Raw genomic sequence first — 16179 nt, forward strand, 5'->3', positions numbered from 1 at the left:
CAGAGAAATAATGGGAGAGATTAAGCTGTAATTGGCAATACCCCATTCAAACATTCCATCGAATGTACACAACAAAAAAACTTGCAAAATCATTGTGCTTGAAGAAATTGAAATCGCTCTTTCTATAAAAAAGGATTGTGTATCCTCTTCAATTATATATTTTTTAATTTTCTCTAATATAAAATAAGTTATTGAGGGGTGGGATTGAGATGAAAAGAAGCAGTTCATGCTGTTTTGTTTTTAATAACAAAATTAGCCCATGCCATGGGGTCCGCATTGCAGTTTGGTATACTGATACAAACCCTATTAAAATCCAATGTTAATTCCACCGTGTCTTCAGTCGCTCAATCTGGCTGTCATAAAATAGAGGCTACACTGGCCTTAGCAGCCATGTGCCATTGCCAAAGGCAGCTCGGTAACGTCACAAACGCTTGGGAATCTTTTTTTCCAGTGACTAAAACAACTTTGTATTTGGCTTTATGGTTGAACAGCTCACTCTCTGGACTTGCTTATTAGATATAGTGACTTACAAAAGATCTGTCATTTCTAATGGAGCCAGAATCACAGCAACAATAAGTTGAAAACAAGACGACACAGATGGGGATGGAAAGAAAGATAGTTGTCCAAAGAAACAGAGGGACCCACATCAGCTGCAAAGTTCAACAGAGTAGTGCAGGTGGAATTTTAGTCCAGACAAGTGTGAGATAATACATTTTGGATAATCTAAAACTGGCTGGACATACATCTAAATGGCACTATTGACTGACAAAGAGACCTAGTGGTGTATATTAATAAAAAGCTGTTAAAATATCGGAATTGCTGAGAATCATATATACATGGTACCAAACCACCTTATGAATTTATACATTTTAATGAAACTGCTGCACTACTAATTTCCCAAAACTATGGAGGGGAGTGAATTGTCGATTTTATCTTGCATGCCATGGAACTTAACATAACACGGGACATTTCAATTACAAAAAAACTTGCAGCTTTGCGGAGATGCAACTGACTTTTCTCTTTCTCTGAAGCTATTTGCATTTATTATTGATACATGTTTCGATGTACAGTATATTAACATGTGGAAAGAGTGAACAAATAGCATCTAAAGGTTGTTTATTCTCTATCCTTTTAAATATTTATTGCGATTGAAGAGCACTATTATAGACCAGCACTGTGGACAGAGCATAGCCATATGTTTTCATTAACTGGAGCAATGAACCCCATTTAAAGCGACAAAACTGTACAATTTATCTTGAACAAGCATTTTCTTTAAGCGGTTTGAAAGGAACTGACTTCTATATCTTTAGATCTAATCAGTTTTGCTTCGCTATGGTTGTCTCGGAGATGAAGCCGTGTTTCCAGGTTGTATGTGTCACAGTGGTACACGGTCAAGTTGCCATTCTGACCCTGCTCCCAATTTCCTCAACGCCAAGAGACCAGAGCTTCTACAGACATGTCATCATGTCATTCACACGGAAGCCTGAATCTTCTTCACCATCAACTATCCTCATTGTTTTCATCTGAATATAAGCAAAACACAAATATACTAGATCATAACATGGAGATAAAAGGCCAAAAATACCATGGGTCAATGTAAATTGTTGGTCAAGATTGAACATGTCAAGGGTTGAGGTAGGGCATGGAACAAAGGAGAACAGGGTCAATGGAAGGAAAAGAGTCAAAGGAGGGCACAGTTGGCACAATAGAGGAGCTGCCTTACAGTGTCAGAGACACTGGACACTGACCATGTAGAGTTTCCAAAATGACTGGTAGCTTAAATGCCACTCTAAGTTATTTCTAGAATGTAGCTAAATGGTAGAATCTGTGGAAATTTATAACGTAGAACACTACAGCTCATTACAGACCCTTCAGCCCAGGATGTTGTGCTAACCTTTTAACCTACTCTAAGATCGATCTAACCCTTCTCTCCTAAATAACTTTCCTCTCATAATGAGCCTATCTCAGCATTTCTTATATGCCCTTGATGGATCTGGCTCTACCACCACCCCTGGCAGGGCATTCCATGCACCCACCACTCTCTGTGTGAAGTACTTACCTTTGACATCCTTCCTATCCTCGTATCACCTTAAAATTATGCACCTCTTGTATTAGCCATTTCACCCTGGGAAAAAGTCTCTGACTATCCACTTTATCTATGCCTCTTATCTTGTACACCTCTATCAAGTCACCTCTCATCCTTCTTCACTCCAAAGAGAAAGTCCTGTCTTAACCTGTCATCACAATACATGCCCTCTAGTCTAGGCAGCATCCTAGTAAATATCTTTTGCATCTTCTCTAAAGCTTCCATATCCTCCCTTTAACGAAGCAACCAGAACTGAACAGAATACTCCAAGTGTGGTCTACGGTTCTGCAGAGCTGCAACATTACCTCGCAGCTCTTGAACTCAATCCCCTGATTAATGAAGGCTGGCACGTCATACACGTTCTTAACCATCCTATCAATTTGCACAGCAACTTTCAGAGATCTATGGACGTGGACCCCATCCTGCCATTAACCTTGTGTTCTGCCTTCACATTTGGCCTTCCAAAGTGAATCATTTCACACTTTTTTTTGAGTTGAACTCCTTCTGTCACTTCTCAGCCCAATTCTGTATCCAGTTAATACCTCGATGCAAACTATAACAACCCTCCTTCCTGGAAAAGATTCTCATTCTCATCTGGAGAGTTAAAAAAAAGAATTAACATGGGATTCCTGAAAATTTCGGTTTTAGAGTGGGCCAGAGGGTCTGTTTTTGTGCTATATCTTTCTATAGCTCTAAGTCAATGTAAGACATGAAAAGTCTGGACAAGACAGAGGTCATGGTAAATTTTGGTCTAAGCAGGGTACAGGCAAGGCAAAACATGGGACAAAACAAGGAATATGTAATAGGAATCTCAAGTATAGGAAGGGTTGAGTCAATGGAGGACATGTGCCAAGCACGATATGGTGCTTGTACTATGGTAGGTATGAGATTTGTGAGTCAAGATCAGTTACCTGGCATGGTAAGCCTTGTTTCAAAGTGGGGTGCAGGAAAGGCAGAGCACTGATCACACTATGGATGGCATAACTGCAGTGTGCAGTAAAGATGTAGCACAGCAAGCTATTTCGTTGAGTAGTTCTATTTATTTACACTCCCTGTGTTACAAAATGTGTGAATGCTATTTAACAATCATGACCTTCTTTATACACAACTACAGATTACATGACCCCTTGATGAATGAACAGCAATTCGCTCTGCCATCCTTAGCCCAGAGCCTCCTTATAAGGCACGGAATATACATAGTTAAGTTGCTATCTTGCAATTTCTGGGTCCACGTTTGGCCAACTGAAAACAAGGGAACTTAGTCTGAACTGAAGAACCAATCAGTAAGGCTCAGGTGGAAATCAAATAAATCTAGAGCAGTCAATAGCTTTAAAAGATATTTTTAAACTATTGAACAATCTTAGGCCAAATAATTTCCAATTCAAGTCTGCATGACTCTGCACTTAAAAGCTGTTATTTTGTTCACCACCATCTGATTTAATTCCCTAACTCGCCCACTTGCAATTTTCCCTGCTGGTCTCACCAGATTTTTTTCCCATTAAGCTTTGGTTGGCAGGGAGTGTTCTGACTGCATCCTCTCAGCACACTGTCCCTCATCATGCTTATTGCTTCTTTTCACAAAGTCCCTCTCCATATGTTTTGCTTTTTGGTCAGAGTCACTTGAATTTCTAGACTCCTTTCAAAAATGTTTTTATTCCCTTTGAGGATGCTTTGAAATGGAGGCAATTTTGAGTAACATTCAAAATTCAGACACTTCCTTCCGCACCAAGCCATGGCATTTCTTGAAAAGTCTGACCAGATCTATTTTTGAAGTGAGTGAAATATGCAGTCAAATTTTGCTATATCGCAATTACATCAAAATAACAATAAGTACTATGAAAAGCAGATGATTTCATGATGTGACACACTCGCAGCATTTAAAAGTGTGGAAGGAAAAGTGTGACTTACCTTTTAATAAGATGCTGTCTGCTGTTCACGTAGCTTGACTCGATGGAGTAATTTTCTGACTGAAGAAGAAAAAGAAAGTTGCATAAAAATAACGATCATATCACTTGGAGCTCTTGCTTACTTGATCTTACAATTTGGTCCATTAACGTAACCAACGGGAATACATACTCTTTCCTTCAGGAAGCACTGCAGATAAAAGCTACTTAGTGCTTAATCCTTTCAGTTCATCTTTATTTGAATGCCAATGAGCTATCATTCTTCCAGATAAACTCATTGAGATTAGCAGCCTTGCCGTTCATTTCCAATGCCAGGGAAAACAATGTTCAGCAGTTGTAACTGTAGTTCTTTACTTAGTGACTTATTGTGACAACAAGACAACTTCAATACCACACCAGCATGTCAGGCGTGTACATGAGAAATGAAGGAAAGCACTTAAATAGGGTTGTACAAATAGAGAAATCTGGGTTCTTGTTAACTTAAAACATTAATCCATTTTCAACTTTACATGTTTCTTGGCCTGGTGACTATTTTTAGCATTATATATTTTATGGCCTTTATATTGCCAGCATTTTTATGACCTGATTTTCAAAACATTAATCTATATTATGTTTAATTATTTTCTTAAACGTATTTTGGTCAACTAGCATGTAAGAGCATGTAGATTTTGAAAACATGGAAGTGACAGCTGGGATCAGAGAATGGTAAAGAAGGGAGGGGAAACTTCCTGAAAGCCTCTTCAGATTTGAGCTAAGTTTAGGTGCTCAGCTGAAGGTAGCTGATATTTTAGCACTACTTCAGGACGTCTCAGTCTGATGTTTCAGACCACAGGGTTCAAGACACGTTACGGTATACCCATAATCTATAAATACTATAGGTTAGTAACAAAATGTCTACTTTGATCAGGTCCTGATGAAGGGTCTCGGCCTGAAAGATCGACTCTATTCCTCTCCATAGATTCTGCCTGGCCTGCTGAGTTCTTCTGGTATTTTGTGTGGGTCAATCCAGTTTTTCACTCCACCTGTGCACGTACTCATGCATATGACTATTAAACTCGACTTTGACACTTCACTCTCTGGATTAGGGAGCAGTGGTGCAAATGTCAGTAAGAGATCACATTCCTGACCATGTCCCGTGTGTCTGTTGGACAACTTACTTAGAGGGAAGTTCAAGGCAGCAGCCAGTTATAATACCAGATGACATTACTCATTTTTAGTTGAGGCACAAAGTCTAAAGTACTGGGGGTGTCTAAGCCCTTCTAATTGCAAGTAATTCATAGGAGGGGAGTAGAAAATGGGGAAAAAAATAGCCTGAAATATCTTCCCACTCATTGGTGTCACCTTACTTCACCCAGCATAGATTTTCATTGTCCCTGAGTTCTTCACAAGATACTAACACTGCAGCAACTAACTTCATTACTTTTTATGTGAAGTCAGTACTTTGAAGGTATCCTCTTGTTCCCCGCCAGCATGCTCAGAAATTACAGTGTTCCCCCCCCCAACTGGTTGAGACATTTTTTCTGTATTTATTCTGCACCACCATTGTTTTCCTTATTTGTTGCGACGTTGTTATCCTCCTGCACGTATCCTTTACTGTCACTATTCATCGTGTATCAAGGAATGAAACAACCCTCGTTCTTAACAGATAACTGTCCCTGACTACTGTACATCTCCTCTTCTGCTGCTGCTACCCTCCCAAAAACCACCATGTCCATGTAAGCTAACATGTCTTCTTTTTATTACGCTATCTTTAATGACTCATTTTAACCTTACACATAATATTCTTCGTTAATGAAGCAGAATCATTAGATTCTCTGAAATATATTTTAACAATGCTCTTTAATTGAATGCTTTAGAATTTGATATAACAAAATTATGTAGGGTTTCCTACTCCACAATCTAGCAGTTTTACGAAACCAATAGAAATACTATTGAGAGTATGAATTAACAATTAGTGCCTTGAGGACCAAGCTGATGACTTCTGATTGAAATTAATGGAAGAAAATTATTATGCAAAAAATGTTATTTTCATAACCTGAAGTACGTTTTATACTTTTGTGACAGATTTAACACCATATACAAGCTCCAACCCCACTTACAATTTTGCTGACGACACCACTATTGGGGTTGTTCAAAGGTGGTGAAGAATTAGCATACAGGAGGGAGACTGGAAATTTGGCTGAGTAGTGTAATAACACCAATCTCTCAATCAATGTCAATTAGACCAAGGAACTGACTGAAGGCTTTAGGAAAGGGAAACCAAAGGTCCATGAGCCAGTAATCATTGGAGGATCAGAGGTAGAGAGGGTCAATAACTTTAAATTCCTGGGTGTCACTATCCCAGAGGACCCTGGACCCATATATAATTGCAAGAAAAGCACGGCAGCACCTCTACTTCCTCAGGAGTCTGTGGAGACTACGCATGCCATCAAAAACCTTGACAAACTTCTACAGATATGGGGTAGAAAAAGTGTGTTGACTGGCTGCATTATGGCCTGGTATGGAAACTCCAAAGCCTTTGAGTGGAAAATCCTACAAAAGGTAGTGGATTCGGACCAGCACATCACAGGTGAAAACCCTCCCAATTTTTGAGTGCACCTACATGAAACGCTGTTCCATCACCAAAGATCCTCACTCACCACCCAGGCCATGCTCTTTCTTGCTGTTGCCATCAGGTAGAAGGTACAGACGCCCTTGGATTTGCACCATCAGGTTCAAGAACAGTTAATATCTTCAACCTTCAGGCTCTTGACAAAAGGGGATAACTACACTCATTAAAGGACTCTTTAATCTTGTTATTTCTTGCTTGTATTTATTGCTATTTATTTATTATCTACATTTGCACAGTTTGATGAAGGTTTACAGTTCCTGATGTTTATAGTTTACAGATACTGTTTACAGTTACTGTTCTATAGTTTTGCTAAGTATGCCCGCAGAAAAAGAATCTCAGGGTTTTATGTGGTGACATGTATGTACTCTGATAATAATTTCTACTTTAAACTTTGATTTATTTCTCTTACTGTGCATCAAAAGTCAGCTTAGGAGCAAGTCTTTTAAAAACAATTAGTTTCCTTTTAATAAAAAGAAGCAAAAATATTGTCTGGCTTCAGCTGAACTGTTTTATTAATAGTGAACATTTTGAAGTGAAACTACAGTTTTATGTTGAGGGGGAGAATGGGGGAGCGAGAGAGAGAGAGAGAAATGTTGCACAATTTCTGATGAAAGGACATCAATCAAAGCAGTGCCTGTTCTCTTTCTTCACAAATGCTACGTGACTGATGAATGTCACCATTCTACCGTCTAGCATTAATTTGCTTTTCAATTACAGTCGGCCCTCCTTATCCGCGGGTTCCGCATGCGCGGATTCAACCAACTGTGGATCGGGAAAACCCATAAGTTCTCTCTCCAGCACTTGTTGTTTGAGTATGTACAGACTTCTTTTTCTGTATTCTGTATTCCCTAAGCAATACAGTATAAGAACTATTTACATAGCATTTACATTGTATTAGGTATTATAAGTAATCTAGAGATGATTTAAAGTATACGGGAGCTCGTGCATAGGTTACTGTGTATCGGGATCGGAAAAAAAACGGAAATTACCCTTCCAGCACTCGTTGTTTGAGCATGTACAGACTATTTTTTCTTATAATTTTTCCCTAAACATTACAGTATAAGAACTATTTACATAGCATTTACATTGTATTAGGTATTATAAGTAAGTCGGAACAGGTACATCCGGTATTATTTAGCATTAGTTAGTCAAACGTTTGTCTTAGTATATTATATATATTTTACCTTTCTATGCATATAAAACACTTAAGTAACATATGTATTTCAATAATTAAACCACTGTGTTGCTTAGTAATAATTGTAGCTTTCATTGGGGCAGGGCCTTTCAAATGCTCCATTAGTCTCACTTTATCCTTTAAAATTGTTCCAATCGTTGACCGACTGTAGCCTAACGCTCTTCCAATGACCGATGGCATTTCACCTCTTTCTGATTGCTTTATTATTTCCACTTTATTTTCAATCATGATCAATTTCCGTCGTCGGAATAGAAACACTGCGGGTGGCGGGTCCGGAGCTCCTCTGGGTCCTAAAGTCCACCTGTACTGAGACAGGACTTGAGCATCAGTGTTTTTTGGTATCTGCGGGGGGTCCCGGAACCAATCCCCCGCGGATAAGAAGGGCCGACTGTACCCTGTTTATTTAATATGGGAGAGCAATGAATCTGTGGCATTGAAGCCACTGCTTTATAATATATAACAATAGAAACATCTGACTTTCACCCTCAGTCTCCACATGTACCGTATGAAATCACTTCACATTTTCCAGGACATATTTCAAGTCACCTTTCGGTCTCCTATTCCCATGAGAAATGGGCCCTTTCTTGTTCAACACATGCAACTTCATCCACTTCAGAAGAGAGCACAGATGTTAAAGGGATCTTCTATGAGGTGTTCCAGGTCTCACTGTATTAACTTTCCAAACAATAAATAAGAGCTAAGTAGCTGCAACTGCAAAAAGAAATAAGATATGCACCATCGAAGTTGAACCAACAAAGTAGGCCTTGACATGGGGAGAAAATACTGCTCTAACAGAGCTTCTTAGAAGTGGCCCTTATAAACATATAATATTGCATTTAGCAAAGTAACTTCCTCACAAGGTATATTATTTTACCAGGCCTGGGGAATCTAGACTGTAGAAAATTCGTATCTATCAGTAGTTATCTTTCTTTAATAATTACTATCGCAAAGCCACACTTGAGATTTATAGAAATTTCCTGAAGCTTCATAAATTCAGCTTTGTGAACTGCACCACTCAGCCTATAAAACAATATGTGATATTACAAGTCAGCTTAGTTACTTTTTAATAAAGAGAGGCAAAAATATTGTGAGGTATAAAAAGACTGGTGTGTGTTTAGGTTGCAAGCAATATCTGGAATTTATTCTCTGAAGATTTAGAGAGCATTGACTGGAATGAGGGTATTTAAATACAGCAGAAGGTTCAGCAGAGCTGTTCCATTATTAGCAGACCTTTCAGTCTCAAAGTGAATTCTCAAATGAATTGGTTTAGCAGTTCCTTTAGTTCATAAATATATATGGATGTATGATGCTTGGATCTTTAAAATTAAAATAAAAACACAAAACAACAAAAGAAATTGCTACTGTGTCTGACTGGCATTTCACAGATTAATGCGTTGGGATGAAGTATGGTCAATTTTGTGCTTCCTTGGGTTGCCAAGCCAGCCATGACATTATCTCCTGGTTCAAATCTCTATGGTGCATTGGCTTCTCAGAAAATACAAGAAAAACCAAAATAGATACATTTTTTATACAGTGAAGCAGCTGAAAGAGCTAAGTGATAATGCCAGTGCAAAATAAAAATCCTCAAAGTGTGTTTAATCCCCTGTCAGATGCACCACATATACCTCTTCCGAATTCAATTTTTAAAACAAAATGGGAGGAAGAGAAACAACTTCCCTCCCATAGGCTATGCATATTAATGATAATCTGCTCAAAGATTCTTCCAAAGTAATTCCTGCAGATAAAATCAAATAGAAATCCTTCATGACAGGGATTATTCATTACACATTGTGAGGAATCTGCACACCTGCATAAAACAAATCTAACATGTTGATTATATGCAGCAGTGTATGTTAGCAATTTAAGGAACTCACGTCCATAGCAAATGTACCTTTCCCTGATTGTCATTTGATTAAATACAGATCCAGAATATTATATTAATAAAGTCTTCTTGCATCTTTTTATGCAAGAATTGTTTCTGTGCACGTGAATAAACATCAGGACATTAGAATGAAGAAAAGGAACATGCCACTGTGATCTTATGGAGGTAGATAAAATCATGAGGGGCTCAGATCAGGAGAAAGGTTTAGAGGGATAGGCACTGAACACCTTCATGGCAATACATGTGGCTTCTCTGCAGCACAATTCTTATATTCAGCCTCAACTCCCATGCGACAGTGTGTCATTGCATCGGTGCCTACGAGCTCAGCAAGCAAATGGCATCTAATTAAATGCAAGTCAGGACCTACTGTTCGCAAATGGGCAAAAAACAATGACAAATTTAGGACAAGGAACTCACAGTTTTGTGAGGGTTTACTAACACTTACACTCCCCACTCCTTCGATATATCATTATGGAAAAACGCAGCACACTTAACACATAAAATGTAAGTGAAACCCTTTTTTTAAGCTACAGTCTCCAAGCTAGGGTCATGGAAAAGTTTACTTCAGTCAAGCAGTTACACATACTGCCTCTACAAAAATCCACATCCTGCAACCCAAACTCAATGAGCCCGAGCATCTTCTGCAATGCACTTCCAGACACACATTGGCATAAACAAGATGTCAGGATGGTTAGAAGTACTTTGGTTACATTTGGTTAAAATCTCAGCAATATAATTGTCTGCAATTTATGCCAAACCTAATAAGTACCTGCTGTCGAAGAGACGATTGGCGATGACAGCTGGTCGCAGACTGGATACAGTACCAAAGAACTCATATTATCTATGAAATCCAAATCTTCAATCAACGTGAGAATTTGAATCCACGACAGTGACTCTGGCTTTATTTATATGATCTGGAAAATTACGATCAGTGAGTGTGAAGCTGTCAGCTTGTAAAAAGCCAACTGATTCACCAGTCTCTTTAGGGAAAGTAAAAGCTACTAGTCTGGCCTTTCCATGTGACTGGCATCACACCAATGATCACTGTGTTCTGGAGAGGCTTGGCATGCCACTCAAATGGAAAGGAATGCACTGCAATTGTTGGCTCTTCAGTGGCCCACGGATCTTGAGAATGAAAACAAGCCGATGGTACTCAGTGTAGCTGCCCAGAGGGAAAACCATCTCTGGATACTTTCACTCTTCTTTTCTCCAGCAACAGGACAATTTCCACAATCCCACTACAGTGTCCATTGTAGTTAAACTGCTGAGGAAAACTGCCCCACTGGGCATTAAACTTAACACTGCTCTTATCCCACATAATAATCTCCAAATAACGAAGAGGCTCCAATAAATGAGACAACACTGTGCCAAGTCCACTGAGCGCAGAGATTCTTGGTTTCCAGAGCAAAATGCTAAATCAATTCAGCTGCAGCTTCCTTCAGGTTTTACATTAATCAATCTGCCATTTCCTACTGTGCTGGGTCATAGACATCCTCTGGCCGCGTGATGGCTAAACAGTGGTTAAAATACCCTGGGAACAATGTCACAGTTGAAATAATTTGAAGCAAACTGTTAGAGCTTACAGTTGAAGTGCATATGAATTTATGATTGTATCCAATTAAAATTTATTATAGCTATACCTTGTTTATAAATATTCTGCATACTATTTTTTGTTGTAACCATTTGGCTCTCGAAGGTTTGTGTCCTCATTTTCTTCACCATAACAGGGCACCAATTGGTGGCCAGAGAAAATACATTTATCTGATATGCCTATGTTGTATTTCGCCCAGTCTTCAAAATATAATTTAACCGGGTGTTTTCCAGGAACAAATCTCTTCCATAAACCTACAAATAGAAGCCTTGCCAAAATTTTTATTTTTATGTTAAAAGTATGAAGTATTCATGGAGGATCTCAGCAGGTCTGGCAGCATCTATGGAGAAGAATGAACAATTGATGCTATGGGCCAAGACCTGTATATGAACATAGAACATAAGAAATAGGAGCAGGAGTAGGCCATCCAGCTCATTGAGCTTGCTCCGCCATTCAATAAGATCATGGCTGATCTGTCCATAAACTCAGCTCCATCTGCCTGCCTTTTCCCCATGACCCTTAATTCCCTTACTATGTAAAAACCTATCTAACTGTATCTTAAATATATTTAGTGAAGAAGCCTCAATAGTTTCCCTGGGCAGAGATTTCCACAGATTAAAGACTCTCTGGGAAAAACAGTTTCTCCTCATCTCCATCCTAAATCTTCTCTCCTGAATCTTGAGGCAATGTCCCCGAGTTCCTAGTCTCACCTACCAATGGAAACAACTTTTCTACTTCTATCTTATCTATCCCTTTCAAAATTTTGTATATTTCTATAAGATCCCCTTTCATTCTTCTGAACTCCAGAGAGTATAGTCCCAGGCGACTCAATCTTTCCTCATAGGTTAACCCCTTCGTCCCTGGAATCAACCTGGTGAACCTCCTCTGTACTGCCTCCAAAGCCAGTATATCCTCCCTCAAGTATGGAGACCAGGTGCAGCCTCACCTGTATAGATGCTGCCTGATCTGCTGAGTTCCTCCTGATTTCTAGCATTTGCAGATTTCTTATGTTTATAAGGTGTTCATCTCATACAGACATTGCACAATGCAACTGACAGATTTGTTTTGTATCACTAAACAGAAATTGTTAACTAGAAAAGGAAATAAAAATTAAGTAAATTATGTTTCTTCCACAGTCTATTAGTTGGCCGATGTGTAAAGTTACAAAACAATCCAAGAAGTGCAGACAATATATGAATAATAATAATGGCAAACTTTTAACAGAAACTAAGGACATAGAGATTCTGATTTTATTACTTTTAAGGAGTGAGTTGGGGATTGAATTCCTTGATTTCTTCAGGCAGGCTATATTGTTAGAAAGGAATGGGCCTGAAGAAGCTAACTTCCTGGACAATCAGGAAGTTAGGGGCTATAAAGAATAGGCAGAAAAGTGAAATCAAGCCCAAAGGTCCTGAAGACTACACCGAATCGAAACCGGTTGCAACTCTAGGATCATCTTCCAGATTTGGTTCATTCACAGCCATTTACCATATTTTTCATAACACTGAAGGGGGCTATTTGGCCCATCCAATCTGTGCTGGCTCTCAAGAGTATTCCTATTCTTTCGCTTAGTTCCCTGTACCACAATCCCTTTCACACACCTGTCAATTCCACAATGTTTCTCCTACCATCTGTCCACACTACAGGTGATTTACAAGATCCTTTACAGCCAATGACCACACAGTGTTTGGGATCACAGAAACTTTTCAGATTCTGCCGCTACACATCATTTGAAACTCCCTTCTTATATGAGCTTGATTTGCTTGGTAAACTAAGGAACAAGGATATGCTTGTTTTACTTGAAAACACTTTTTTTCTGATCTATGTCACAGATATATTTATGATTCATCTATTTCTATGCAGTTCTATGAGCCAAATTTTGTTAAGTAAATCTCAAGCACTTTCCTAGCATTTTCTTCATCAGTGTGGAGTGCAGAACGTTCAGCAAATTCCCAACTAACGTTCCATGATGAATGATTACCCCGTGACATTGGTTCTTTGAGAGTTCCTTCACCACATTTCGAACTCCCAGCTGTTCCAATTGAAGTTATACAACATCTAAGGATAAGAGAATACTTGGCATTCTCTTGTTTCATAGAATTATAAATAGATTAGTTCTAAACAGAGAGCCCTTGTCAGAAGAGCGCATCAGGTAAACCAGGACATGTGCACAGATATCACAATATGTCTGTCATATGCTCAGCAGTGATAACTCAAGTTTCATTCCATAGCAACACACACAAAATGCTGGAGGAACTTAGCAGGTCAGGCAGTGTCAATGGAAAAGAGTAAAGAGCTGGCATTTTAGGCTGAGACCCTCCTTTAGGACTGGGAAGGAAGGGGCGAAGTCAGAATAAGAAGGTGGGGGAAGGGGAAGAAGAAGTGCAAGGTGGCAGGTGATCAGTGAAATTGGGAGGGGTGAGGGGTGAAATAAAGAGCTGGGAAGTTGATTAGTGAAAGAGATAAATGGCTGCAGAAGGAGGAAACTGATGGGAGAGGACAGAAGACTATGGAAGAAAGGGATGGTGGAGGAGAACCAGAGAGAGGTGATGAGCAGGTAGTGTGGAGATAAGGTGAAAGAAGGAAACAGGAATGGGGAATGGCGAAGGTGTGGGGAGGGGGTCTATTACTCAAAGTTTGAGAAATCGATGTTCATGCCATCAGGTTGGACATACCCAGATGGAGCATATTGTGTTTCTTGTCAACCAGAGTTTGGCCTCAGCATGGCAGTTAGAGGAGGCCATGTCGGAATGGGATGGGAAATAGAATTAAAATGTGTAGCCACTGGGAGATTCTGCTTTTTGTGACGGAGAGAGCCGAAGTGCTCCGTGAAGTGTTCTCTAAGTCTACATCAGGTCTTACCAATATACACTCCACTCCTGGAGCACCGGATGCAGTAGATGACCCCAACAGACTTGCAGCCAACTCGAAGGACTGTCTGGGACTCTGAATGGCAGAGTGGGGAGGTATAGGGGCAGGTATAGCATTTGTTCCACATGCAAGGATAAGTACCAATAATAGGGAGATCAGTGGGGAGAGATGACTGGACAAGGGAATCGCATAGGGAGAGATCCCTGTGGAAAGTGGGGGGTGGGGGGGAAGAGGGAAAGATGTGCTTGGTGGTGGGACCTCATTGGAGATGGCAGAAGTTATGAAGAGTCTAATGGGATTGTAGGTGAGGAAAGAGGTGTGCACAGGAAGTGTGCGAAATGGAAAAGATGCGGGTGAGGGTAGCGTTGATGGTGAAGGAAGGTTAACTCCTTTCTTTGAAGTTGTTCTGGAATGAAAAGCTTCACAATTGAGAGCAGATGTGGCAGAGATGGAGGAACTGAGAGAAGGGGGTGGCATTTTTACAAGTGACAGGGTAAAAAGTGGTGTAGTCCAGACAGTTGTGAGAGTCAGTGGGTTAATAAAAGCTATCAGTATATAAGCTGTCTCCAGAGAGGTAGACAAAGAGATCGAGAAAGAGGAGAGAGATGCTTGAAATGGACCCCATTTCACTTCAGTCCGCTTCAGGCAATGACTAATACATTCAGGAAAATAGCCTTTGCTTTTTCACAGAAGTCTAATATGATCCCCGGAAAGGTCTAATAGCCTATGACCAAGAATACTAAGGAACTATTAGTGGCTAGTTTCTATCAATTTTCTACCACTTACTCACTGATGATTTGAGATCATTATCCAAAGGAGGCCAGAGAATACAACATCTTGCTATTGCTTTCATACTATGTGCGCACAGTCAAAATGATTTCTCTCAAAAGTAGTGGTTACCACTCTGTGATAGCACTTGATGACACCTCTCCACATGATGGCTCATTGCTATGACTCGCGAATGATTTCAGTTCTTTCCTTGTTCACTGGACACATTCTTCCCATGTTTGTTGACGATCGTTCACGACTGCATTCTTAACTTTGGACCTAATATGCCTGGTAACGGTAGATGACCTGTACCATGTGTATCATGGGAGAGGATCTGACCAGGAAAACTAATGGAAGTTTCTACTCTAAACACTTTTCCCAAGTGTCTTTTTCTTGATTTATATATTACAGGGATAATCCTTTGTGAAGTTCCAAGAAGAGAAAATAATGTGCTTCCCTTGTCAAATTTAACACATATAATGAATGAGGAAAGTTTCATTTGCAGATCTTTCCTTATATTCATCATATTTATTTTGTTGTCTTTCTCTAACATCCACTTCACATCCTTATTCAGTAAGTGAAGCAATGGATCTAGCACTGTCACAACATGTGAAGGGCATCCCATGTGGTATTTTTTTTTAAAGACCCAAATCACAGATCTGCTGTGTTTGTTGGTTTGGCACTTCGATGATAATCTCAATTTCTTTGCTCACTGGCTGTGGCCAATAGCACCAACTTTCAAACCAGTTACAGTACTTACTGTTTTGTAAAAAAAATTTGTTTCATTGCACATTACATCCTCCCTCTCAAATCTGCCTTCATGATAATTAAAAGATTATTTTGACTACATAAGCAATGACCTACTCCTTGAAAAGTTGTATCCATCGTGGCCTGAAAATTCTTGAAGACTTGACTCCGTACAGTGATCATGCATACAAGTAGAGGCCCCTTTTTTAATGATTGATAGTCTCTGTTTACAGTCAATTGTGAATAAGCATGGGAAAATGTCAAAAAGCAAACATTCCTCCAATCAATGATCAAGTTATCTCTGCCAATTAATATTCAGTGTAAAGCTTTCATAGTTTATAACTGTCTGTTGGGTTGCCCAGTGGATTTTATGTGCCCTCATGACAGTAAAATCTGGCCTGAATATACATTCAGTGTTTCCCTTCAATAGTGTACATGTCCTAATATATTACTGGACAACCTGTGGCATTATCAAATCACATGCCAATGCACTGGGTGTTAATCAACTCCTTCATTACCATTTG

General features: G+C 39.5%; 1 protein-coding gene across 7 annotated transcripts in view; it reads right to left on the bottom strand.

Annotated features, from left to right (window-relative positions):
* Positions 1-16179, bottom strand: part of pcdh19 (protocadherin 19) — a 426596-nt gene that overhangs the window by 316609 nt on the left and 93808 nt on the right. For all 7 annotated transcript variants that reach the window (XM_073058419.1, XM_073058420.1, XM_073058415.1 and 4 more), the window contains exon 2: positions 3995-4053. In XM_073058419.1, coding sequence (XP_072914520.1) covers positions 3995-4053 — 59 coding nt within the window. The remainder of the gene's footprint in view (positions 1-3994; positions 4054-16179) is intronic.

The sequence above is a fragment of the Hemitrygon akajei genome, chromosome 10, assembly GCF_048418815.1.
Source record: "Hemitrygon akajei chromosome 10, sHemAka1.3, whole genome shotgun sequence".
Classification (NCBI taxonomy): domain Eukaryota; kingdom Metazoa; phylum Chordata; class Chondrichthyes; order Myliobatiformes; family Dasyatidae; genus Hemitrygon; species Hemitrygon akajei.